The sequence below is a fragment of the Pezoporus wallicus genome, unplaced genomic scaffold (assembly GCF_028554395.1).
Source record: "Pezoporus wallicus isolate ANWC-B61680 ecotype Strahan unplaced genomic scaffold, APGP_CSIRO_Pwel_v1 contig_4722, whole genome shotgun sequence".
NCBI lineage: Eukaryota > Metazoa > Chordata > Aves > Psittaciformes > Psittacidae > Pezoporus > Pezoporus wallicus.
The window spans coordinates 5960928-5987505 of NW_026641840.1; the positions used below are offsets into that span (position 1 = coordinate 5960928).

General features: G+C 37.1%; 2 protein-coding genes across 5 annotated transcripts; one reads left to right on the plus strand and one right to left on the minus strand.

The window, feature by feature from the left end:
* Positions 1–357: 357 nt before the first annotated feature.
* On the minus strand, positions 358–5061 carry ATP23 (ATP23 metallopeptidase and ATP synthase assembly factor homolog). Of its 2 annotated transcripts, XM_057425539.1 has the most exons (6): positions 4876–5061; positions 4136–4181; positions 3951–4032; positions 3554–3691; positions 1775–1858; positions 359–857 (listed from the first exon to the last, which is right to left on the minus strand). In XM_057425539.1, exons 1-6 carry the CDS (start codon positions 5057–5059, stop codon positions 654–656), a joined length of 738 nt encoding a protein of 245 aa, XP_057281522.1. In that variant the 5' UTR covers positions 5060–5061; the 3' UTR covers positions 359–653. The 2 variants fall into 2 exon arrangements, with proteins under 2 accessions (XP_057281523.1, XP_057281522.1); XM_057425540.1 differs by lacking the exon at positions 4136–4181 and having other exon boundaries at positions 358–857; positions 4876–5008.
* A 159-nt stretch (positions 5062–5220) lies between these two features.
* On the plus strand, positions 5221–23159 carry RPAP3 (RNA polymerase II associated protein 3). 3 transcript variants are annotated; one of them, XM_057425525.1, is made up of 17 exons: positions 5231–5307; positions 6935–7093; positions 7454–7594; positions 8093–8215; positions 9425–9552; positions 10149–10270; positions 11044–11114; positions 12101–12232; positions 13997–14124; positions 15758–15879; positions 16312–16382; positions 16533–16646; positions 18012–18223; positions 19421–19616; positions 20065–20162; positions 21513–21613; positions 22723–23159. In XM_057425525.1, exons 2-17 carry the CDS (start codon positions 6941–6943, stop codon positions 22812–22814), a joined length of 2004 nt encoding a protein of 667 aa, XP_057281508.1. In that variant the 5' UTR covers positions 5231–5307; positions 6935–6940; the 3' UTR covers positions 22815–23159. The 3 variants fall into 3 exon arrangements, with proteins under 3 accessions (XP_057281509.1, XP_057281508.1, XP_057281507.1); XM_057425524.1 differs by lacking the exon at positions 5231–5307 and adding an exon at positions 6818–6839; XM_057425526.1 differs by lacking the exon at positions 6935–7093 and having other exon boundaries at positions 5221–5307; positions 22723–23158.
* The last annotated feature ends 3419 nt before the right edge of the window (positions 23160–26578 follow it).

Genomic DNA, 26578 nt, shown 5'->3' on the forward strand with positions numbered 1-26578 from the left:
TTATCAAACTCCTAAAAAACCCAAAGGAAGATAACTGTGAAGTTAACATTAGATGAGCTGGAATTCCAGGAATTTCATGAAGTGTTAAAAAAAAAAAAGTGGTAGTTTATTCAATTTGGGGTTTACCCATAGTTATTAAATCTAGAACCAAGAGCTGGGGTACCCTTTAAAATGCAGTGATGGTCAGATGCCTTTTAAAATGCAGTGATGAAGATCCCAGGTTTATGATTGCGTATCAACGATGGTGCAAATGTAAAGATTTTATGAAAAGATTTATTCAACAAGAACTTTAGAAACCAAGATTTATTCAACAAAAAGATTGATTCAACAAAAAGATTTATTCAACAAAAACTTTAGAAACCAAGTCCTAGTGAGACAGAGCCAAATGCGCATTGAAACGTGCAGACAGCTATTTGACAAGTCATTTGGTGTACTAAATGACCATGCTGGAATAAGAGGTGACAAAACACAGTTTTCAGCCTTGCTCAGTTACTCTGTTTACTTCCCTGGAAGTTGGCTTCTGGAAAAAGTTTACAAAAATCTATACATTTGATAGAATTGCCCCTTTTCACCAGCACTGTGGGCGCAGACTGCAACTCCTGATGTTACAGAGGAGTAAGATATTAACATCATTTTTCATGTTTTTTTTTTCTTTACAAATTAGCGTTGTAGCGATCTCTGTTCTGAAAGTCTCTAAAAGCACGCTTTGCATCTGTTTTACTGTGAGGGATTCTTCCAAAAGGTTCCAAATCATTGAAGCAGGCATCAAAAACTTCATCCACAGCTTTTTCTGCCGTTTCTTTGCTAACTTTTCTAACAGCCAGAATGGAACGAATTGCTCTGTCTCGTACACACGTCTGAAGTGGGAATCAGATAAAGAAAAGTATCTGTCATTATTAGTATAAATATTTTTTTCCAGATTTTTTCAATTATTAACTCCTACTACATATGCAATAACTTTGTATCACAGAAGAATCAGACAGTACCTGTAATAAGTATATTTGTTCTGTCCCATGTTTAACTATGTGGTTTAGCTTTTCATGTGCAGATAAACCACCAGAGAATTTCTTAGAACAAGAATTAAAATACAATTTGGCATTTGTTCTAGGTATCAAATATTTGTACAATTTGACTTGGACACAAGAGAAAAATATGTCACAAACAGACATAAATACCAGTTAGCACTTTTCCAACTGAAATGTTATAAATGTAAAGGAATGACCCCTCTGCAGGCCTTCATTTTGATACTTCTCTTTACAGCAACTTTTGCTTATGCAGTTTGCCTACTAAAGATAAAGATGTAAACATTACAAGCTAACTGACAGTCTGACAAGAGCAAGTACTTCAGACTCAACCCATCATCTTTACTATTAAAAAAAGTGATTTGTGTAAGACTTCACACACATGCTTATCTAGAACCTTTGTCATTCACCTTTCTCCAGTTTTCAAAGACTTTTACCCACTTACAGTGGTTAAGGTAATCCCACTGCATTTCCTGTTTTTTGTTTGGTCCTTATTAACTATCCATTATCAGTGGTAATGCCCTATGATAAGACTAAGTATTCAGGGATTTCACTCCTACAAAAATAACAACATGGAAAAAAATCATATCATTAAAGGTTATTAAAGTTTAATTAAGAGAAAGCAGCAAGTTCATGGCATCTACTTCCTTCTCTGATATTTTCAGCTATGAAAGTGTAGAGGGCCAAGATCAAGTAGGTAAAGATGGATAGCTCATAGCAAATCATTAGACTTTAACATGTACAGTTTTTACCTGATGGTGTCCTTTCAATCCAAATTTAAACCTTGCTATTTCATTCATCAGTGTACAGTCCCCACTGAGATTAGCAGCTCTAATCTATTGAAGAAAAAAGAAAAGCCACAAGATCAGAGAAACACATGGAAATATGAAGTCAAAAAAGCTGTAACAATTCTTTTTCTTCAACATCTTTCTGGCGACTGCTGATAGAGAATATTCCCAGGGCCACTTCTTACTTATTAAGTGCCTATTACCCTATCCACCCTCTCAGACTCAATGAACTATGAAGTACTACTACAGAACCTGTAAGTTTCTCCAGGGACAAGGTCTTACACATTCCCAAAGCTTAAGTGAATGAGCAGAAGAGATCATAAGAATGTGCATGTGTGTGTGTGTGTGTGTGTGTGTGTGTGTGTGTGTGTGTGTGTGTGTGTAAATATACATAGTGAACTGCTAAAAGTACATAGAAATAATATTCTATCAGAAGCTGATACAAGAGTCAGGAAGACAGGCGGATATCTTTCAAAGACTACAGCTACAATAGCCAGAAGAGCAGCAACCCTCCTGCTTTAGGAAAAGCCACATTTAAATAAGTATGTATGCTTTAGCTCAACTGTCTTGTCCTGTGCATTGTAATTTCATTTGTCTGCCAACTGTTTCACACCCTACTCTCTTAGTTAGGAAATATAACTAAAACTAGATTTCCTATAATTAAATACAAGAGTGAGAATAAATGCATAGAAAATAATAAATGTAAAAATTAAAAGCTGACAATATAAATTGTAAACACTATATAATAAAATACGTATCAACAGACCTGAAGCAAACAAATAACCTAGATAAGAGCAAGAACAAACAAAATCTTGTTACATGTATGCTCTCTAATTTTATGTTTGAGGCTTACATGCTTTATTCTGCACTGTGTAGATCTTGGACAAAAAATGTAGGTAATAGTTAATAATTCTGAATTATTGTATTAGGTTTACATGGCAAGATGTTGGCAGTGGGGGACCTGCTGAGGTGGCATCTGTGAGAAGAGACAAGGGGCTCCCCTGCATGTCAGGATCAATTTCTGCTGGTTCTAAACCAGACCCACCACTGGTGACAGCTGAGCCCATCAACTGCACCAGCACTACCTCTGTGATGATGTATTTAAGAAAGAATTAAAAATACTAAATAGGAGCTGTGAGAAAAACGTGATAGAAACGGCCCCACAGACACCAAGGTCAGTGAAGAAGGAGAGGGAGGAGGTGCTCCAGACACAAGAGCAGAGATTGTCCTACAACCTGTAAAGACCACAGTGACACAGGTTGTCTCCTTGCAGCCTGTGATGGAACACAGTGGAGCAGCAACACCACAATTCATCAAAAAATACATGTTATAGGAAAAGACATATTTGTCATTAACAAAAAAAGACCTAAACAACAATAAGGTGTTAACCATACAGCTGTGATAACTACACAAAATACCACGACTTGCAGAGAAGAGAGCCCTATAAATATTTGATTAGTGTCTGAATATGTTTTTATGTCCAACTCATTTGTTAATAATACTGTGATACCCACAGTGATCACATTCTATGTAATATGACACTGACATATTAATATTTGTGAAAACTAAAAATCTGTTTTCTGAATACAACTACGTAGATTGACCTGACAGAAAGAATAAAACATATTAACAGGATTAAACCACATGAAGGTTTGTGTAACAGCATGCCCATTTAAACATCAAACACCCCCCTCAACCATCAACAATTAATATAATGACAATATTGGAAGCCTTTTAACTTACCTCTGAACATGCTAAATGTTTGACATTTTTAAACCAGTCAACATGTGCACGGCAGTGATCAAAAGCATGAATTAATTCATGTGTGACCACCCGGTTCATATGGGATTGGTGGCGAATGTTGTTCTGACATAGAACAATCTGTAGAAGAAACAATAGGCAGTCTTTTCACTTAGTTTCAACATCTCCTTTACTTCTCAGAGATCAAGTACTTATCACCTATAGCATTTAGACTCTTTAGATCAGCACTTTCAACATTACAGCCTCATCATTCTGCAGAGTACTAGTTCTGATACCATAGAATATCTTCCATTTATTTTGTTTTCATGACTAATCCCAGTAACAAAACACTAAAAAAATAATTGTAGTCCTCTGAAAGAAAACAATGTCCATTGCCTACCTGAGATGTGGCAGAATCAAAACCTCCACCAACACAGGCATCACAGTTTTCACAAGAAAAGTGCCGGTCATTGAAAACAGTGCTGAAATGTCCAAACAAAGTTATAGGGAAGAATCTGAAAAAGACTAGTAACTCCATATAACAGTGATGCTATTGCACAAAACAAGATGAGTTAGGTTACATACCAACCAGACTGCTTCATAGCCTCAAGAAGAAGTTGAGCATATGGATCTAGAAAAACATTGCTGCAATCAATTTCTCTAGACAAAAGTTTTGCAAGTCATCTATAATCAAAATATAAAGGCATTCAAGAAAAAAAAAAAGAAAGCACTACACATGCAAATTCATACTTTGCAGTATTTAGTCCTAATATAATGCAACTGGCATCTGATACAGCTCAGACTCTGGAAAGTGATACAGGATCATGATATATAGAAAACTATTCAGGAATCATGTCACTTTTGACACTCTTAAGAGTAGCAGACATAAGTAATGGCATATAGTGACCACTGGTTTTGGTAACATTTGCAGTCAACATCAGATTGCGAGAAGCGCATAAATGAACCAAAAAATGACAAATCCTCTCAAATTTTCAAGGAAAAGAAGCCGAGAAGGACCTTCTGATAGGAAAGCGGCACACAGCCACTTCTGAAATTGTGTTTTCTGTGTCTTAACCAAAGCTAACGAGTTCATACAGCAGCAGCCCCATCCTGTCACCCGTCCAAGCCCTGTCCAGCCGCCCCAAGCGTGAGCAGCGGCGGCAAGGTAACAGCTCCAGCCCAGAGACCCTGCGGCCCAAGGTCACCACGGCCAACCGCAGCTCGCCGTACCGGCGGCGAACACGGAAGCTCCAAGTGCCACCCAGGGCATTTTCCGCTGCTCCAGCGCCAGTCCCGGTTCCGCCGGGGGACAGGGAAGCACTTACTCGTTTCCAGGGCCATCCTGAGCATCACCTGGCACTTGTTGTGGTAGGTGAACAAGCTGCGCACCAGGAAGCTCTGAGGGTTCTTGTTCCGTTCCGGGAAGAGCCGGTAGCCTAAGTCATCCTCCTCCTCTTTCCCTACCTTCTCCTCGGCCGCCGGCGGCGACTCGGCTTCCCCCTGCTCCATTGCCGACCCTCACCCCTGCCCCGCCTGCCGGCCACCGTCCTGACGGCAGGGCCGAGGGGAGGTGTACGCCAGAGCCAATCACCGGCCCGCCGCCCAGTCACGTCCCTTGCCGCGCTGTGCCGCTGCCGCCGCGGGGCTCTTGGGGTGCCGGTTAGGTGTGCCGGCGGGTCGCGCTGCATTCTGGGAGGAGGCCTGCCCGCGTGTGGAGGGCGTCTGGCGGCAGCAGAAAGAGGCGGGACTCGGTACAGGTGAGGCCGCTGTAGGACCGGGGGTGTGGAGTTGTGCCGGCGCTGCAGTCGGCCCGGTGCTAGTTCTCCGTGGCCCATAGGCGGCTTGTCCGCGCGTAGTGGCGTGGCGAGGTGGAGCCTGTGGAGAGCCTACCCTGAAGGAGTGAGGACTTCGTAACGCTGGGGCGGCGGAGAGGCAGGTAGTGAAACTGCAGTGGGGCCTCCCGTGGCGCAGCCTCGGGGCCCGCTTCCCTATGGCCCGCTGGGTGCAGGTCCGGCCAGGTCTCTGGGGTGATGCGGCTGCCCTCGGGTGTTGGGTCAGGTGAAGGAAGAAGTAAAATCGCCTTAAAAGGTGTGTGAGAGTTGAGCTAAGAGGAGCCGGTTGTCGACGAGTGAGGCCGTTGCTAACCTGTGTGCAGCAATGTTAGACTAGCGGGAAGCAGGAGCAAGCTTTCATTTCACACTTCTGAAAGTCACTTACGGGTGCCAGGAAACAAACTGCTAGAATTTCACACGTATAAAGAACATTATTTTAGTCAGTGACAGCAAAAAGAAAAGTTCAGCAGATCACAACCTAGTTTCTTACATCTTTTGATATGTCTTTTTCTAGCTACTGTTGGCCAGGGCGTAGTAGGCTGTATGGAATATTCAGTATGTCTATGGCCAGGTTTCATGGAATTACTGGCTGAGTATTGCAGAGACAGCTCAGCATGGGGCAAAAGCTGTAGGTGGAAAAAATACAGTAAACACCTAAACTGGTGAATAATATACATTTTTGGTTTCATCTGAAGTCTCTTTCCACATTTCTTTTTTTAATAGACCAGGTATTTAGAAGATTTTGGGAAAAATACATTGCTAGAGGTAAGCGTGTTGCCTCATACATATAAACTAGCAAAAAGTGCAGCTGATACAGTGGGGCATCTACTTGGCTACTTGAGGGTGGAAAAACATTTCTGCTTTGGTAGCATCAGTTCACTAGTCATGCAGCATGTTTTTCCATCTTTTGAGACTCCTGTCCATAGTTATAGACAGCACAGTGTATTGCAAAAATCATTAGTTTTGGCTCATGCAAACTCATTCAGAGGATATTTTGGACTCGCAATTCACGAGGCTTAATAAGAAAACACCTCATATTTTTACTGTTTCCATGCTAAAATTATGTGCGTATTTAAGCATGCTTTTACAGGCTGAAAGTGCTTCTGGGAGTTGGTTTGTCAGCTGCTTTGTTTCTGTTCAGGTACAAGGTATCCTGTATAACTTAGGGGTCATTTTTCAGTTAAAACTTGAATGGTAATGTGTTAAACAGCTGGGGAGTACTTCAGAAATTGCTTTAAACTAAGATGACTTTGTAATCTCTCAGGATTGTCATTGGCTTGTTAGACACTTTACCTTATACCTAGTTAGGAAAGCATTACTTGTTTATTATGATATACTTTTTTTATCTGAATAACAGGGCTTCCCTTGTTTTTTTTTAAAGGCATTTAAATTGTGTTTCTTCTTAGGCTTTTAGTATTTAACATTTCTCTTAGACTGTTGGGAAGCGTGTCTTGAATGTCAGACTTCTTGATTTTGAAGTAGCTAGCTTCTTTCAGTGCATACTTTCAAATTTTCTTTAGAAAGTTCTTTTTTTTTTGGTGAAATTTGGCAGCTTACAATGAGTGCTCCAAATAAAGCGATAGAACTACAGCTGCAAGTGAAGCAAAATGCTGAAGAGCTGCAGGATTTTATGAGAGAATTGGAGAGCTGGGAAAAAGATATTAAAGAAGTGGATTCTGAACTAAGGAAGCAGAGCGGTGTCACGGGAGAGGTAAAAGTCACAATACCACTGTTAACTCGGCTATTAATAACGCAATAGCATTTATGATGATTACTTCCTGCTTCAGCAAAATTACATATGTTGACTTAAAATATCTGAATAGAATGTATGAGCTAGCTCAGCTGACTTGTTCCTCATGCATAGTAGACCACAGATTGCCCTGTAAATTCTTCCACCAACAGAGCTGTGAGGCAGTAGCATCTGGAGGTGATGGGCCAGTAAATTTTCAGTCAGTTCCATGTAGATCTAGAAGAATACTATATCTGGTTACAGGTGCTGTAGGTGCTTCAATACAAGTGACTTTCACACATCTGTTTTATCATATTATCATAATTACTTATTTCAATTTAGAATTTGCCACCAATTCGAAACAAGGCTTTTAAGAAAAAGAAGAAAAGCAAAAGTAAAGTCACTTCAAAGATAACCACTGAGGAAAACAAGAAAAACAAGATCAAGTCTTATGATTATGAAGCATGGGGAAAACTCGATGTGGTAAGTCAGAACATTTGCATATTAACTGAGTCTTGTCCCCAGTTAATTCTGTTTTAAATAAGATTTTGTTACAGTGCTTGAGAGTTCAGTCCATGCGTCAGCATCCTTCTGTGCTGGGTACTGTATGAACATGAAAATAGCTTTCTCCCAGAAATGTTATGTGCTTAAAATCCATAAAATTGAGAAATACTTGAGTTTCCCATTGGCTGTGCTCTCATCCACTAGATTGAATTTGACTTTAAGGGGAAAAAAAAAGAAATGGATTGAGGATAGATCTCTTAGGAGGTCATCATTCTAGTAGAACACAAGACTAAACGCAGCTGGCAGTATCAGAGGATAGATCTCCCACTTTTGAAGTATGGAATACTCCTTAATAAAGAGGACTTAACCAGTAGAGATTTTTAAAAACCCATTACTAATTCTCCTGAAGTCTGTCTCGTATTATTTTTGTATTGTTAAAATATAATGGAGGTAATATTTTATTTTATTTGTTTTCAGGATAAGATACTTGAAGAACTTGATAAAGAAGATAGTACGCATGATTCTGTATCTCCAGAATCAGACTCTGAAGAAGATGGAATTCGTATAGATACAAAAAAGGCTCTTGCAGAGAAGGAAAAGGTTATAGGATTATAAATATTTATTTGCCAAGTAGCAGTTTAGCCCTAGGAGCACTTCCAGTTTCTTTTAAAAGATTGTCCACTGAGACCACACTTCTGGTGGAAGAATCGCCTATTTGGATGTTTTATTTTTGTCTGCCTGTTATTCCAAAATAGAAAACTCACTGTATTTCTGTTTCTTCTCATCACCAATTGCAGCAAAGCCTGTTAGACTTTGCTTAATGTATGCTTATGATGATTAATATGTTGGTGGTTTTTGTTCTTTGATAAGTTATATTTCTGCATGGAACTGTCATAAGGATCAAACTAGTGTTTATCTGAGCACAAGGTCTGAATGCCCCAACCTAAATCCCCAAGATTTTAAGATTAATCCATTTGTGAAGGCAGTACATCTGGGAATGATGGGTAAACTTGTATGCCTTCCTTGCCTTGGTAATGGCAAGTTTGTACCAATTCAGTTTTACCTTATTTTGCAAGTGGAATACTGCAACAGCTATCTCATCCTTCATTGCCATGTGAGAGGCTAAGCTGTATAGCAGCTTCTGTGGTTCTGAGAAACTTCTTTGTTTGCAAGCAATCACCTAACACCATCTGTAGGTCCATACTTTTCTTCAGTAGAGTTTCTTTCTTTTTGGTTTTTACTGTCCGCTGCATACATCTGTGTTTTCCCTGCTGCCACGGAAATTCCTTGATGTATATAATCTGCAGTCTAGGCTGAGAAATTTGGATGTCTTTGACCATTATTATCTTGGGTGCAGTGAAGCATTTGGGTGCACATAAGAGTTATGTCCCAAAGGAGGCAGCAATGAAAATCTTTACCCTGGAAAGGAAAGGTGCCAAATCTCAAACTTCAGTACTTCTCTAATTTAATTTAAGCAGTTATGTATGTGCTTATTATAGGCTTCTAGAAATGACCTACAGATACTGAAAATCAGTATATAATAAAACTCTGTTATTGCATTAATCAGAAATATTTAATATGCAGTACTTAAAATATTCTTCGTTGAAAGAAATGTTTCACAGTAAAGCAGTGCACTTGTGAGAAATGTTTAAAAAGTTCTAAAATACAAGCTTTGTTGGTTTTGGTACTTTTTTTTTGTTGTTGTTTTTTTTTGCTGATTTCTGCTGGAAAGAAAACCCAACAACCAATGTGTCTGTCAAAGTATGGTAACTTTCTAAAAATACTTTTTTTTTTTTTTTCTATTCACAGGGTAATATCTACTTCAAACAAGGAAAGTTTGATGATGCTATAAAATGCTACACTAGAGGAATGCATTTTGATCCATATAATCCAGTATTGCCCACAAACAGAGCGTCAGCTTTTTACAGAATGAAAAAGTAAGATTTCAAGTTAAATCCATAGTATTTTGTTCTTTGAAATGCTACCTTCAGATATTTTTGTTTGATTTTAAGTCTTGATTATATTACTTACCATACTGTGATTCAATCTATTTAAGACTGCTGTTGCTACCTGCTTTGCAGTTTCAAAGTAAAATAGGAATCATCAGGATAAGGAATCTGGTAGTCTCTTTTATCTTTTTTTCCTCTGCTTTCTACTGCAAATTCACCATATGCTGTTTAAGTCTGTGTAAAACTTAAAGAAAAAGAGAGGAAAAAAAAAAAGGAGAAAGTTCACTGTCTAATTTGTCTTTACATTTCACGGAGTTCTATTTCTAAGGCTTTGATTTATCTGGGGAGAAGAAACAGTACAGGAGATTTGGTTATTCCTTCTATGGCAGTAAATGTTGTTGACCTTTGTTTTCTTTCCTGTCTTGATGTAGTCTGAATTGAGACATGTTTAAATAGTCATTCTATGCTCCTTCTAAAGCATTTAAGATTTCTACTTTAGAGAGAGCCAGAATAAGCTAAATTGCTTAAGTTTTAGGGTTTGTTACCTAGATGTGTCCAAACTAACTTGTTCATATTTTTGATAGGTTTTCTGTTGCAGAATCTGACTGCAATTTAGCACTTGCTTTAGATAAAAATTACACAAAGGCTTATGCCAGAAGAGGGGCTGCTCGCTTCGCTTTGAAAAATCTTCAAGGTGCTAAGGAAGGTGGGTCTTTCTTTCCTTAAAATATGTACAAACTATTCCCATGTCTGCTTGATTAAGGTTGTGCAACGTACTTATTGGTTTAGGAATTTAATTTTTATTTCCCATTAAAAAAAAAAAACAACAAACATATTGCGTATTCTTCTGGCAAGGTAAAAATCAAGCAGCAAATCTGAATGATAGTTGTAAGGAGTAGTAGTTCTAGAATAATTTAGCTTTAAATGTTGCCCAACATAAGGATGTGGACCTGCAAAGTAACTTCAGAGGAGGGCTGCAAAAATGAGAGAAGGCTCTGGGAACACCTTCTTGTAGCTTTCCAGTACCTAAAAGAGGCCTAAGAGAAATCTGGAGAGGGACATTTTACAAGGGCATGTAGTGATAGGGCAAAGTGGAGTGGTTTTAAACTGACAGTGAGGGTTGATTTAGAATGTGTATTAGAAGGAAATTCTTCACTTTGGGGGAAATGAGACACTGGACCAGCTTGCTCAGGCAAGCTGTGCTGCCCTATCCCTGGCAGTGTTCAAGGCCAGGTTGGATGGGGCTTTGAGCAGCCTGGTCTAGTGGAAGGTGTTCTTGCCAGTGGCAGTGAGGTTGAAACAAGATGATCTTTAAGGTCCTTTCTAACCCAAACCATTCTATGATGTGTTGCTTGCCGTATTTTGGGCTTCTGGGGTAACTACAAAAAAGGGTAATCTCAGAAAGAGTGTTCTTACTTTATATTCTGGTTAGTATTCTGTAATTCTAACCTTAAACATAGTTTTCTGATCGTTTGATAGATTATGAAAAAGTTTTAGAGCTGGATGCCAACAACTTTGAAGCAAAAAATGAACTGAAGAAAATTGATCAGGTAATAAAATTAATAGTCTCTAGCATAAGTTAATACACCCCGTTCAATTTATATTTGTATCAACTTCTGTTTATAACAGTAGAATTCAATGAAATCTCATGCTTTTTCTGGCATTTGAAGTTCAGTAAGGTTAAAATCTGTAATTGAGTTTCTTCTGGATTAACTAGCATGTATGCAAACATCAGTGTAATAGTGGATTGTCAGACTAAGACTGGATACGTGCACCAACATCAGTGTGGGTTTTCTGTTTGGGGGGGATGGTTGTTGTGTTTGTTTTTTATTTGGTTATTTTTGGGGGGGGGGGAGTTGGTTTTTTTTTTTGTCTCTTCCTTCAGATGTTTCTCTGCCTTCTGTGATAATGTTTTTTCAGTCATGCTTAGTATTTTTGTACAAAGTAGCACTACATTTGAGAGAACCTGTATGTTTTTTTTTGCTAGCTTTATTGTGGTCCCACTGATTGCTGTGGTCTGCCGAATCAGAAAGTGGGTTTAAGCCTAGCAGAACATAATATGCTGATGCATGTCTGATCCCTGTCACAACAGGGAGAGACTGCTGATTATGATGACTAGTAAATACAAGCTCACCTGTTGTTGTTAGTGTGAATATCCTTATACCTCGTCAACTGTAGTTTTGAAAGCGCCTGAAAATTGTATATTCATAATCAAGACAGAAGTCTTCAGTAATTGAATAAATAAATGATTTGTGAATTGGAATGTATGTAAAGACAGATTCCATTGGTCATCTTACATAGTGTTTTAGAAATCGCATACTTTTAATTTACCAAGTAACAGTCTTGACTCTCAGTCCCTCATAAAAACACATTTTCAAGTTTAGGACGGTTTCTTCAATTTGCATTCTGCTTACAACACAGGCACTTCTGTTAAGATACTTTTTTTGCATCTTAAACATTTCGTATTTATTGTTGTTTATCTTCTGAAAATGTTTAAGTGGGAGAAATACTGAGGAAAAAAATTGTATCTTTGCAGGCTCTGTCATCAAAAGAAAGCTCGGAACAGAAAGAATTTGATAAAATGGTCAGACCTGAATTAACAGATGAAGAGAAGCAGCGCATTGAACGCCAACAGCTCAAGCAGAAGGCTATTACAGAAAAAGATATGGTAAGTCACAGGAAAGAACTAAAAAAGGTCTTGTGTTGTGCTGTTGCAAAGAAAAGCCGTGTGGTGGGGCTGTTCAGCCTGGAGAAGAGAAGGCTGCCTGGAGACCTCATAGCAGCCTTGCAGTATCTGACAAGGGCCTAAAAGGATGCTGGAGAGAGACCTCATTAGGGATTGTAGCAATAAGGCAAGGGGGGATGGGTTCAAACTTAAACAGGGAAGTTCAGGTTAGATGTAAGGAAGAAATTCTTGACTGTAAGGGTTGTGAGGCACTGGAACAGGTTGCCCAAAGCAGTGGCGATTGCTTCATCCCTCGCAGTGTTCAAGGCCAGATTGTATAGAGTCTTGGGCGACATGGCCTAGTGCGAGGTGTCCCTTCCAATGGGAAGGGGGTTGAAACTAGATTATATTGGGGTCCTTCCCAACCCTAACCATCCTATGATTCTGTGAGCTATGTAAATGTGTAAATTAAACCTGATATTGTCTTTAACTTAAGTACAGTGTCCTTGATACAATCTTAAGTGTTTCCCATTTGGGATTTTATAGGGAGGGGGGACAGTGGATTCTCTTTGGACTCTTCTGGAGGTATAATTATACAAGGCAGCTTTTGCAGCCCAAATTGTATAAGAAAATTTCAAATATGTACCAGGATAAGTAGAACTTGAACTGTATTTTACAGAGATCCCATTTCTCTGGTACTATAGGCATCTTAACCCTTGCTTGTCCAGGTAGAGTTGTGCGCTGGTTTTGGTGTTTCAAACTTCTGGTTACATGGTGAAGAATAGCTATAGAAAGGACTTCAGGGGGTGCAGGCAACAATGACAATAAAAATGTATTTTTGGAAACATGGTCTTAACTCACAATTGGCATATTGATTTTTCCCTCTCCTCACTGTTGCAATTAAGAAATAACATTATCAAGTAAAACAATTTTCTTTTTGTTCTTTTACCTAGCTATTTAATTTAGAACTTTTTATCAATATTTAGGCTTCCTATACTGGTTGTAAGACCTAATTAATAGGAAAAGACTGGCAGCACACGTTAAGTGCGTAAAAGAAACGAAAGTTTGAAGCTACAGAAGAGAAATTTCAGCGCAGTGCAGTACTTCATTCATAGCAGAATTGACTCACTGTGGGCCTGTTCCTGGAAACATGGATCCTTTCAAGTCTGAATTGTGCCCTTTGCTTTTTTGCCAGTGAGTAGAGTAGTATCAGAGAAGATAATACATGGCTTTGTATTAGTACTGAGAAGCAAAAGATAGTTTTAGTTTCTTGGAAACACAGTGATGTAATTTTGTTGTATGGAGCATTAACTGGAAAACAAAAGCAACATTTGGGCCCAAGTAATATCTGAGGATAACAGTTTCATGAATGTGGCAGGATAAAGACAGATTTGCACAGCTTTTGAAAGGGGAGTTGTATAGGTTCGGCTTTGTTCAGCATGTGTTTAAATTCAGGAGGCACACGGTGGCGTATTCTGCACATCCAGCATAAAGGTAAATCACAAGTTATTGATTTGTATGTCTGCACTTAAACTGTGTATGCAGCAAAACTTTTTATATCCTTGAAGTACTAGAAAGAATTAAGGTATTTTTTGTGGTCTGCCTCCCAGCTTAGATATGAAAAAATATTCCAATAAATACTCGCCCAGATGTGGGTGTTCTTTGTGATCCACATTCCTGATATTGTGACCCTTTCTACTAAAAAGGTTAAAAGCTCATTGCTCTAGATGTTTCTCAACAATATTTTTTCTAACCTAAATATTACAGGGCAATTGTTATTTCAAAGAAGGAAAATATGAGGCTGCAATAGACTGTTATACCCGTGGTATAGCAGCAGATGGCACCAATGCGCTTCTGCCAGCTAACAGAGCCATGGCCTATCTAAAGATTGAAAAGTAAGTAGGATTGCGCGTTACTTTGTGATGAGCTAGATAGAAGAATGATCCAGTAGATTTTCACTCAGGTTTAGTTACTGTCATTCCTAATTATACTCAGAATTCAGTATAGAATAAATCATATTGAAAACAGTAAGGGGGAGAGAATAACTCAATATGTGTAATTTTATAATGCATTTCACAGGAAATAAGTTCTGAGGTAATAGAATAGCATCAGTATGAAATTATAGTTACTTAAGTTTGATTTGTTTTCATTCTTTTATGTATATAGAAAGATATATATTCACTTTTCTTGAAGCACCTGCCCAAAACTTTGTCTTTTTTGACTATAAACCCCAGTCAGCTATAAAATGTTGCAGTGTAAAAAGAACTGGATTATAACTTCTGACTTCAAAGGGAATGGACTGGAGCTTTTTTGGAAGTAGTCATCTTTTTAAAGTATTTTTCTTTAACTCCACTAATGGAGACATGTATGTGTAGTTTATTTTTAGTTAAGCTTAATTCAGATAATCCCGTAACAGTAGGAAATGCATGCTCCTAGCAAATGGGAGAAATTCCACATGACTGTTTTTGAAATCTTATTTTTTTTCTCTTTTCCACTCCTTGATGGCATGGTAGTTTAAACCTTTTAAACTGGTAGCATGAGAAGCAGAGAGCTGAGCATTATGTTGGTCATCTGTTTCAACATGATGTGGCTGGGTGTCTGTGGAGATACTGATCTCAAATTATTAGATTACAAAATAAATTGCACAGGTAGTATTTCTGACAAAACATTTGTAATTTAGCACTGAAACCACAGACGACATTATAATGCAAATAATGTTTGTAGAGTATCAGAGGAAGTGATACCTTAATTGAATGACCAAGCAAGAAATTCAATTCTGTATGATAAATCTGTGTATGTATTGTGGGTCTTTGCATTTCAAAGAGGACCAAACAATGCAGCAGAAGCTCATTGATGTTCTTACAAAACTCTAGAACTAGTAAGAACTAAAAAAAAACAAACCCCAAAGCTGTTTTTATAAATTTAATGATAGATTGAAGGAGAAGAGAAATGAATGAAAAGTTTAATATGCACATAGTGATATCATAATCTAATATAACTAAATATAGCTGGGATGAGGAAATTTGATCTTACAGTGAAGCGAATGACTTTAATGCAAGGATATACTGACCTATTATTCTGAAATATCTTGGGACAAGTCACAGGAATTCAGATGTAGAGAATTTTAATCTCCTATATGCTTGCTTCTCCTTTCCTTTTTTCCCTCTCTCTGTTAATATGTTTGTAATGGCCTTCCTGTTTTACAGTAGCAAAAAGCTCTGATGCCGACTTCTTTTTAAGGCTTAATGTTTAAAGTAGATTCTGACAGGCTTTAAGCATTTATTTTCATGGGGGAAGTGAATTTCTCTGTGATGATAAAAAGATTCGGCAGTGTGTCATGAGATACCAAGATATTTGGCTGAAATTTCAGTGTGCTGAGAAATCATATTTTATGCGTTCACTTTACTTTACATTCTAGGTCAGTGTAATTAAGATACGACTTTATGTTTTAGTTGTTTTGGGTAGCTGTGCCATTTCAGTTGGACCTCTTGAAACTGATTATTAATTTTGTACTGTTCTTTCCCTGAGATATGAAGAGGCAGAAAATGACTGTACACAAGCTCTGCTCTTAGATGCCTCTTATTCTAAAGCCTTTGCCAGAAGAGGAGCTGCCAGAGTTGCTCTTGGAAAGCTAAAAGAAGCTGTGCAAGGTAAGACTTTGAATTATCCTGAATGTGTTGGGTAAGAGATAAGAACATCCTGAATTTTTTTTTTTAATTTTTTTAATCTTCTAGTAGCAATTTAATCAATTGCTGATTAATTGAGGTTATCATACAAGTATTAAGAATGATTGGGTTTTGGTGAGTTTCACTGAATCTGTATAATGTCTTATGTGTTGGTATCTTCAGGACTGGAGAAGTTTTGTATTAAATGACAACTATTGTCACTTACAATAAGTAGCAAGAAATAGTTTGAAAAATGTGTCATGATATAAGTATTAGGATAGCTTACCTGCCTTTAATAATTTTAGAGCTCTGAAAGGAAAACAAAAGGTACAAAAATTCGCCAGGTGTACTTTGTAACTTGAAATATCTGCAGTTTTTTATTTGTTGTTTGGTTTTTTGTTTTTTCTTTCCATGCAGATTTTGAAGCTGTTCTGAAGTTGGAACCTGGAAATAAACAAGCAATAAACGAACTCACTAAAATAAGGAATGTATGTATACTTGTGGGGTTTTTATTGGGTTTTGGGATTGGTTTGTTTTTTGTTTTTTTTTTGTAAGCCTATAGCGGTAGAATGTTTTCAACATATCTTGTAATTATTCCTCAAACTTCTAATCTTTTGGACAACTTACCATTTTTTCAGGAATTAGCTGAGAAAGAACAGTGGACTCGAGAATATCCTGCAGTGTTGATAAAAGAATCGGAAATAAAAAATATAATGAAACTGAGTCATAATCCATCACTCCTGAAATCAACAGTAAGTTGTTTGGTTTATAGTGAGGTGCTTTCTATAATGATGGGAAAAATAGGTCTTGAAGATAAAATTCTTACTTATGTAGACTAACTCCTAATAGATGCATGTTGCCTACAGAAAGCCCAAAATTTACAGGCCTTTGATATTTCTCAAGAACATGAACTTCAGCATTTCCATGTGTGTGTAACAGTAGCCATGCTGTGGGCATTCAGCCTGCAGTTCTGCACTTGGAAAACACAATGTATATCTGTAATATGAAACGGGGAAGCAACCCCACAGCTCTATCCTGGGCATAGCTTACATTGCAATTGAGAGTAAAGGGGTGGCAGTTGAGTTTACGTGTTTGATTGCAGACTTCAGAAAGCTCTGGGTAAACTTCCCTTTTCATCTGCTGTTTGCAGTTTCTGTAGCAGCTGTAATTGTAACAAGACATGTTGCCTACCCATGCCATAGGCTGGTGTCATCTATGGCTACTGCAAGAGCCTTGAGCCTCCGTTTTCATCCATGTAAACTGTAGAACAGCCTAGTACTTGCTTTCAAGAAGTGATATTTTTGACTGTGAGTTATCAGCACTTATAGTAAGATTAATGAATTACATATGACAAAATATGATAATAAAGAGAATAATATCAGCTCCATATATTAGGCTTCCATTTTTAGTACACTTAGTCTTTATGCATTCAGCAGAGAGTTGTGTAAATGCAGAGCATGCTCACACTTTGTGTGGAATACTGTAGTGTTCTGCTCTTGATCTGTCCATCTAATTTGCATGGATTTAGTAGAGAATACATGACTATTTTGATCCTTTTTTGGTGGGGGAAGTATTAATGCACTCTGTATAACCATATATATATATTTTTCTTTTTTTTTTTAGAAACCTAAATGAAATTTGTTGTGAAGTAGCTGAAATGCTCTGGACAATTATAAAAGTTTTCAGTTTGGCTGCTAAATTAAGTGGAGATACTAGGTTGATTTTATTTTTTTTTTTCCTTATTCTGTTTAAGGCAGAACAAGTATAGATGAAGCATCTGTGCTTTTAGTGCTGCCCAAGGGTTGCAGAGGGAGCTGCAGTTTTGTTTTGTTTGTTTTTTTTATTACTGGGAAAATAGAATACAGAGTCTGAGATCCTCTACAGTCAGGATACCGTGGTTTATAAGGGTAAAGCAAGAAAATGATCGTAACAAGGCTTCCTGTGGAATGCAGAAGTTTCCTTTTTTGGCTGTTTATCTTGAAAATGTCTTTCATATGCACCGCTACAGGTGAAACTACTTATCTTGACTGTATTTTAAAGTAAGTGCAGCTGCTTATGTGGGGCGTGTGTATGCACTGGTGTTGAGGCTATACTCATGATATATGTATTTTGTTTAGACGCCTTTGCAAAGAATAGAGATTGAAGAAATCGATGATGACACAGTAAACAGTGATTTGCCCAGCACTGCTTCTTTAGTGAAGAACTGTAGGAATTCAGTGACTGTTGAAAAAACAGAGAAACTAGGTCAGGATGATCAGTTGGGTACAATGGACATTCCAAAAGCAAAGCACTTAAAAATAGAAGAAATCAGTGATTCATCAGCATTTCAGTAAGTATAAAAATTCTCATCCTCCTTTTAAAATATAAATTTAGTTGAAATCTTCAATTTCAGATTTCTACATGTGGTGAAGTATCAAACATATTTTAGAGAATTTGAATCAAAAAGGAAAAACTGAAAGAAACTGCCATTCTTAGACATCTGCCTCTGATCATGCTGTGGTTGACACAAGTATGATCTATTTAGTGTCAAGTGGAAAACTAGTCTTATTTTTACAATTTCGGTATAATGAAGTTCATAATATTTTCCTGTACGCCATACTCTCTTCCTTGTGCACTTCATCTGGCCTAGCTGTGATTTTTGTTTATAATGTTTTAGAGCAGATTTTGAGCAGAGTTCAAATGTTCTTTGCACACCAGTTGTGTGAGAGTTGTGTTCCTCCACTTAGCGGGAAGCTGATGACTTCATGTTTGCTCAGACTTCCCAAGTTCTACTGCATTAGCTAGGCAAACTCAAGTCTAGCTGGCTGAAACTAGGCTGAAGTTTCCTAACTTCAGGCCACTATCCTAACTATCCCTGGTAAGTGTTGAAACTCTACATGTCTGCTGCACTGGCATCACCTAATTCTATTAACTGTAGATACTTTTTATGGAATTCTGATTGAAGAATTTCTATGAGAAGCACCCTCCCACACACAACTTTTCCAGCTCAGATGGTTTTAATGTGAAGAAATGTTGAAGAAAAAAGTATATTACCCATTTTATAACTTCTAAAAAATAAATGGACTTAACTGATAAATTGTAGGACAAAAAATTTGGCATGTAATCAGTGTTGAAAGCAGTTTCTTCATTTGACATAGTTATGTGTTTTGTGTTATGAAATTGCAGAAAATGTAATTATTTTTAATTTTCAGCTGTGTATGGTAGAAATCTGTACTAAAAAAATGCAGTTATTTCCAGAAACAAAGGAGACGGGCTGAGTATAAGTATTTGTAAATGTGTGGCTTTTAGAAAAGGTGAATCATGAAACTTCCATAATCTGAAGGTTGGGGTTTTTTTGTTTTGTTTTTTTGTTTTGTTTTTTTTTTTTAGGGTTTTTTTTTTTAGGTACCTGCTTAAACTAAAATACATTAGTTTTAAAAACATTGCTAGTATGTTAGCTTTCAATGGGTTGAGAGGTCTCCAATTAGGTCTTAGTGTAAGATTTCCTTGAAACACAATCAAGAAAAAAATTAAAATCTCTCCGCAGGCTTCATGGTAGTGTGAAAGGAATTTCAGCAGTATTGGATTCATCACTCCCTTTGAATGGACAGAGAGAAAAAGAAATCAAAAGGTCATTTAAATCTGCTTCTGCAATCCCTGCCATTCCTGCAAATTCTTTCCAGCTTGAGTCTGACTTCAGGAAGTTGAAAGACTGCTCGGAAAATCTGTACTTGTACCTGAAGGTATGAAATGTAGTATTGATTGGCAGTGCTTGGACAGTTTCTTCAACTGACATCGAAGAAATAGGGCTAACTTAGGTAGAAAAGGTAGCTATGATTAGTGTATCTTAACAATGTACCAACAGTCCCTTTCTTTAATTGCCTTCACATAATACCAAGTAGTTTGATCCCCATTTGAGTAATTCTCCTCTTGTGCCTGACTTCACTTAACCTCACTTTGTGTACAGTCCCTACATGATCTGTTTCCTCTTTCAGACATAGGCCCTGATGTTCCAAAGACTTAAATACATTAGTAACTGTGTTAAATTCTGACTTTTCAAATGAATGCTTTCAGGGTAATTAGACATTGCACTTCTCATGACTCAACTGCTTTAATTTTTTTTTTTCTAAAAGTATCTTACTTTTTTCTTTTTCTTTTTTTTTTATTTTTTTAATTTTTATTTTTCCAAAGCAAATAGAGCCTTCACTTTATTCAAAACTGTTCCAGAAATCCTTGGATCCAGACTTGTTTAACCAGATACTGAAAATTCTGCATGATTTCTACATCGAGTAAGTTTAACTCTTTTGTTTCACATTGTATATTGCTGTTGGTTTTTTTGGAGGAGAGTTTTTGGTTTGGGCTTGTTTGTTTTGTTTTTTTTTCCTCCCTAGCATCACCCTTGGGCTTAAAAAAAAATATTTCCAGCCTGCACGATACAATAATTACAATGATTCAGTTTCTCTTTCTTCAGAAATTAAGCATGTAGTGAAAAATTGGGTAGAAAAGACATAAGGAAATAAATAGGTTTTGAATTCAGTTCTGCTACATTGCTTTGGAAATTGAGTATCAGACTGTATGGAATAATTTTGTTCATATTACTGTGTTCTGTTACCACATATAATTGCACAAAATTAGCTTTCTATATTAACTTTTTAAGATAGAAAAATAGTTTCATTTTTGTGTAATGCTTATTGTGATGCATTCTGACTTTAAATTACCTGCTAGTATTTTACAGTAGCCTGTAATAAATGTGTGTTGGAGCTAGAAGTTCTGATAAGAAAGGACCTGACAATTATATTTGAAATTTCTATCTATGCTGCTGAGTCTAAAAGTTCATTTTGCCTGTCAGAGGCAGCTTACTGCATGTCTGGATTACTTGGAGCACGCACTTCAGAATGTTTTTAGGGTGGTGTTTTATGAAGAAAAACAAATCTAAACTGATGTTTGCCTTTCCTTTAGTTTCTTTAAAAGTAAATACCCATCATGTGTGTGATGACAAGAGATAAGGTCCTACATGTGGTGGTATGGCATAAAAAGTTTAGGAAGTTTGAATTGTGTGCAGTAAAGTAAAATGTATTTCTTCTGTAGGGAGGCAGGTCAAGTTCTGAAAGAAAAATACTATTTGCTGTTAGCTTTTAAGACAGGGACTGTTTACTGTTGACCAGAAGAATTTAGAACAAACACAGTCTAGGAATTTTCTGTATGGATAAAAATGATGGAAACTGTAATGTGGTGCTTTCTGCTGAGCCTCTGTGACCACAGAGGCTGCTTCCTGACCTTGCACACCCCAATATGTATAAATAGGGTGATGTTACAGCAAGATGTAACCACTAAATCATATAGTAGCTATTCATATATGAACAGCAGTCAGTTTGCATAAGTCTAGGGTTTTATATTTCTTCATTCTTGCTCTGTATCCGAATGATACTTGCATCAAGATTTCTGGATGTTGACTTTTTGCTTCACGCATGGAAGAATAAATCAGAAAGATGAAAAGCGGGGAATATTAGACACAGAGAAGTGAATTCTGTTGGTCATTTAATTTCTTGTTCCCAAAGTCTTTTTTTAATATTGCTTGCAGCTACTGAATCTTTCTAATCAACAGTAGTTATTTTTATATTTCTGATACTCTTCTTCAGGAAAGAGGAGCCATCTCTCATCCTTGAAATCCTTCAGAGGCTATCTGAATTAAAAAGATTTGATATGGCAGTAATGTTTATGTCAGGCACAGAGAAAAAAAGTAAGTAATTCAGTACTTACAAACTTACAAGCTTTCTGATACTGTAGACTCTATCAAGAAATACATAAACTTTAGTGCTGTTCTTGTTGTTTATTCCATTTAATGATCAGTGAAGATTAGTTGTCTAGCTTCTTGATTGTTTTAGAAGTTAATATGATTTTTTTTCTTAAATCTGTTGATTCCTTTTTAATTCTTAAGACTTAAAACCAAGAGGATTTAGTTGTAGTTTTGATCAGTAATACTGTTGCATTTTAGTCTGATAAAATAGGCTTCACTAGCATTTCACTTTTGTAGCTGGTAATGTTACAAATGTATGATTTTGCATGAAATTTTATATCCTAAATGCAAGGTATCCAAATTAGTTTCTACAATTTACAGTAATTTCTTGGCAATCCTGACTTTACTGTTGTCAATAAGAGTGCTTAATGTTTCCAAACTCAGTCTGGTCCTCTGTCCTGTTCTTGAGGCATCACTTAATTTGTAATTCATGAACTCAAGCCAATATCAACATATTTCATAGAAGTGGGGGGGGGTTTTGTCTCCAACATTTTCTTTCTTTATCACACCAGATCACCTGTGTAACAGTTGAGGCACTTGCAAACAAAACATTTCTTTGGGACCAAGTAATGTCAAACCTACTGTCTCAGCAAAGTTTCACCAATAGCCGTTACACTTTCAAAACTGATATGTGAATCTCCTTAAAACAAAATTACTTGTTTGCCATACTGAAGTGCAAGTGAATTCCTCTTACAAATTTCATTCACGTCTTTAACCTGATGTAAGCCTTATCTACCATCTGGCATTAACTTTTACTTTCTGCATTTAATGGCATGGTGTCAAGATAGTAAACAAAATAAAAGCTGTCTGTTTATGTTGTCAGGATTATATACCTGTTTAAGGAAATGTTGTTAGGCAGTTCACAGGCTTCAGAGAAAAATGAGAGCTTCCCTTTGCTATTTTTTTTCATCCTCTTAGTAGTTCTAAACACTCACTTGTATTTCAGCTCTGTAAATCCAAACCTTACTCTCCCGTAGGAAAGAACTGGACTAATTTACCTTAAGAGTGAAAGTCACAGAAATAACTGTTTATGTTGGGATTTTCTTCTACAGTGACACAGGTATTGTTCAATCATGTGAACCAGATGGGATTGAAAGATGCTTCTGTCAAAGAACTGGAGAAGAAATACGGTATTTTCTCTTAGTGATGATGACTGATGTGTAAATTTGTTTTTGCGCCTTCTCCATGTGGAAATCAGCTGAAGGAGCCTGTAAAGACTGGAATTTTGTTGCTTTTGTATAAGTAATGAAACTCTTAAGCTTGGTTTAGCCGAATTGTGAGTGCCTGAAGAGATAATTATTTAGTTCTGCAGGTACATTTGCTTTCCAGCACCTGAAACAATACAGAGCTACATTGTCTTCAGTGGAATATGTTTGCCCCAAAACCAGTTGGGCAGTTTGGCATTCAGAATTTGACCTGTAGATAGAAATCTTTATTAAAATTAAAGTATTTATAAACATGTCTTTAGTAAGAATCAAATGGTGTATATTACAGATGTGCATGTTTTTTTTTTTATTTTAGGAAATAAACTGTTGAATTGATACTAAATTTTTAAGGATTTTTTTTTTTAATAAGGTGTCTAAATCATTCTTGTCTAAGAGTACACTACATCAGAACCTTCAATGTGCAAAGCAAACATGAGGTATGGTGGCCAAAAAATCCATTATTCTTTGATTTGAGTTTAGTCAAGCCGAGTTTTAGCATTGATAGCTTGAGATTCCTGTGAACCTCAGCTCTAATTGCAGAATAGAAGGAAGACATTCTGTAGAATTAAACTACAAGTATAGGGGAAAACCACTTCTGGTGGTCTTTCAAAAGTGCTGTTAAAATAATCTGATGAAACTTGTCTTTTGGATCAGTTATTCCTAGCCAGGTAGAGCCCTTAAGAAGCTCCAAGGAAGCTAAGCAGAATACCTTTCCAGTATGAAGACAACAAAGGCATGCAATCACCTGAAATTCTTAAGGTGATAAATAGCATTAGGCACAGTAAACTGTTCATACTGTTCATGTGACCAGAAGAAGGAAATAACAGCACTTGTTTAACTGTGTTATACAAGTAGTGGTGTCTAGAAATGTGCCTGTATCTCTAGGCTTGACTGCTGTCTCTTTCAGCCTGCCAATACTAGTACTCTTGTCAGTTTGTTTTCATCCTGATTCAGCCCTCGTGCTTTACTGGTGCTTTTCTGCTTCTCTGACAGTGGAAGTCTTCTGACATTAATGCTTTTTGTTTTGGTAGTTGAGCTGTTTTTCAGAGGAATGATTAAACAGGTACAGCATTCAAAAGGACTTCAAACACCCAAGATAGATTAGTAAGAAAATGTAGGAATGTTATCTTCTGTGTAGTCAGTATTAGAAAACGAATTTTAAAACATTTGCAGCTGTGTGAAGTCTTAGTTTATATATAATCCAGTTAAAAAGGAAAAAAAATGTAACTGAGCTACATCCTTGGGCTGGGTAGTAACTGACATGAATGGAGTGCTAGATTCCTAATGTAGCTTCCAATTAGCCCTGGAACTGAGCACTAGGAGAGCAGCCAGTGTTACTGGGGAAATGGAAGAGCCTATATAACACTACCTGTAGCTTACACACAATATGAACTGTTATTACTAGGTGTGTCTCAAATTACTTGATAACTGGCTATTTCTTCTGCTTGTAAAACATTTCTGATAACGTACCGGGGATACATTACTGCTGTAACAAAGAGACATGAGGGGGAGGGAGTAGTTACCTGACATAATTTTATGAATACAGATTTTGTGGACACACTGTGTCTTACGGGCTGTAACGAGTTGCTCAGTGTACAGCAGAGGGAGGTTATAGTAATAGAGCTGCATTCTCAGAAGCCGCTTCTTGAAGTGCGTTAGATGAAAATAGGTGACTGTAGAATGGATCCATGGCAGTAAAACCAAAACAATAGCAGAAAGGTTTGAAAACTGTAGGGTAGTAGTCACCTCTAAGTCCACTTCATCCAGTCTGCTATGCTTCTGATCAGAATAAGCTGCTATATTTGGTGTCTGGTTCTACTCCTGCTTTTACAGAGGTTTCTGTTAAGGATTTGTGTCTGGTAGGAAGGGCTGATTCAAAGGAAGGTGGGGTGGATACAGACATTCATGTTGTTAGTGCATGTAGGCCACCAAGAATTGTCTTGCTACTGTAGCCTTTTGCTTGTATTTCTATATGCAACATCTGCTGGTGACTTGCTAAGTCCCTGAGGTTACTTTTCAGTGCATAGAAAGCAATGTAAGATGGAGAGCAGAACCCAGGCTAGCTTCACTTGCTCCAGGAGATGGCAGTGTTTTTCCCTTCTAAAAAGATGACCAAATCTCTGAACTGAAGATTTAAGGAAACACAAAGAAGATCTGAAGTAAGTCAAGAATTCTTTCAGGGGAAGGAAGGGGTTTGTTTTTGTTGTTTTTTTTAATCCAGTCCCCTTTCAAGGTTATATTCCTATTGTCTCAGGGGAAAACAAGTCTAAGGTAAATAGTGTTAGGCAATACTTTATATAGCGTGGAGTACTTTGTTATGGCATTCAAGGTGTCAAAAATCTGAGGTCATGTTTGCTGCAGTGACTGGTTCAGCCTTGAGTTTTTGAATGATTCCTTCACTTATAAATATTAAAAGTTATGTTTTTATAGACAACTTTTAAACTTGTCAGGATCACTTTTTAGTATTTTTCTGTAGGTCTGAACACTCAAATAACCGTAATCTAGGCTGTTAGAATATCAGTGGAACCGATCCTAGGACATACATCTGCAGGACATCCTTACAGCTTTCTGTTTTGACAGTAAGTTTTTTTGTTTTTTTTTTATTCTCTCAGATAAGTGTATCTCTGCATTCATAAATAAATATGTTTATCTGGGCTGTATTTGTCTTGCTTTGTAAGAATGTCCTGTGGTAGTCTGATGTCAAGACAAAGATACTTTGTTTACTGCTTTGTCATTACACTACTGTGGAAGAAAGGATTTTAGCATAACTCTTGGCTGACTTGTGTCAATTACTGTGGAAAACGTAAATAGGTACCAGAGAACTTGTTCCAAAAATATTTTTTAGAATTAAAAATTAATGGTCTCGACTGTGGTCAAGAAATCTCTGCTGCCTCTTTTCTTCCCTTTCTGTTTAAAAATAGGCATTTCCACTTGCCCATTTGCAAATACAACTAGTACCATGACTAGTTTTGAGGCTACTTTTAAACATATTAATAAACGAATTTTTAAAATACCTTTTAAAGAAGTCTTTGGAGCCTAGAGAACCTGCAAACATAAAAATTCATGAAACTTATGTTCTAACCTATTCTTCTCTTTTAATAGGCAGAGTTCTTTCTTTGCCAGTGATGCGAATACAGTTGCTTGTAGTTGCCATCACTAGGGAATACTGAAGTGAAAACAGCCATTGAGCAGCTCATTTCTAATGTCATTAACTGTCAGTTGTTTTTCTTCCATCTTGCATAACTGACACTTCCCTTGGCTTGGGATTTTTTTTTCTTTTTAATGCAGGTGCATTACTTACAGAGCAGTCTCTTCTTACTCTTGTCGACTGTTGCTTATTTTGTTTTCTTGTTTTGGTTCTGATATGGTCTGCATCTTATTGTTGTTCCTAATTAATGATACTTAAAAAATCTGTCCTCATTTCCATTACTTGCCTTACATACTTTTCTGAGATTGTTGAAGAGCTCTTTGTTGGTCTGGTTCCCTTTTTACACATGCTATACATTTGCAGCACATTGGCATCATTTGAGCTTATTGTCTTGATATCATTTGTTTGGGAACTGCCATGTCTCCTGTGCCCTTTCTCACCCTTAGATTTTCCTCCCATCAAACCTTACTGAACAGTGTTAGAACAGAGGAAGAAGTATAGACAAGGCTAAGTACATGAACCTTTCAAAGTTGCATTTAGGTGCTGTGGTATCTA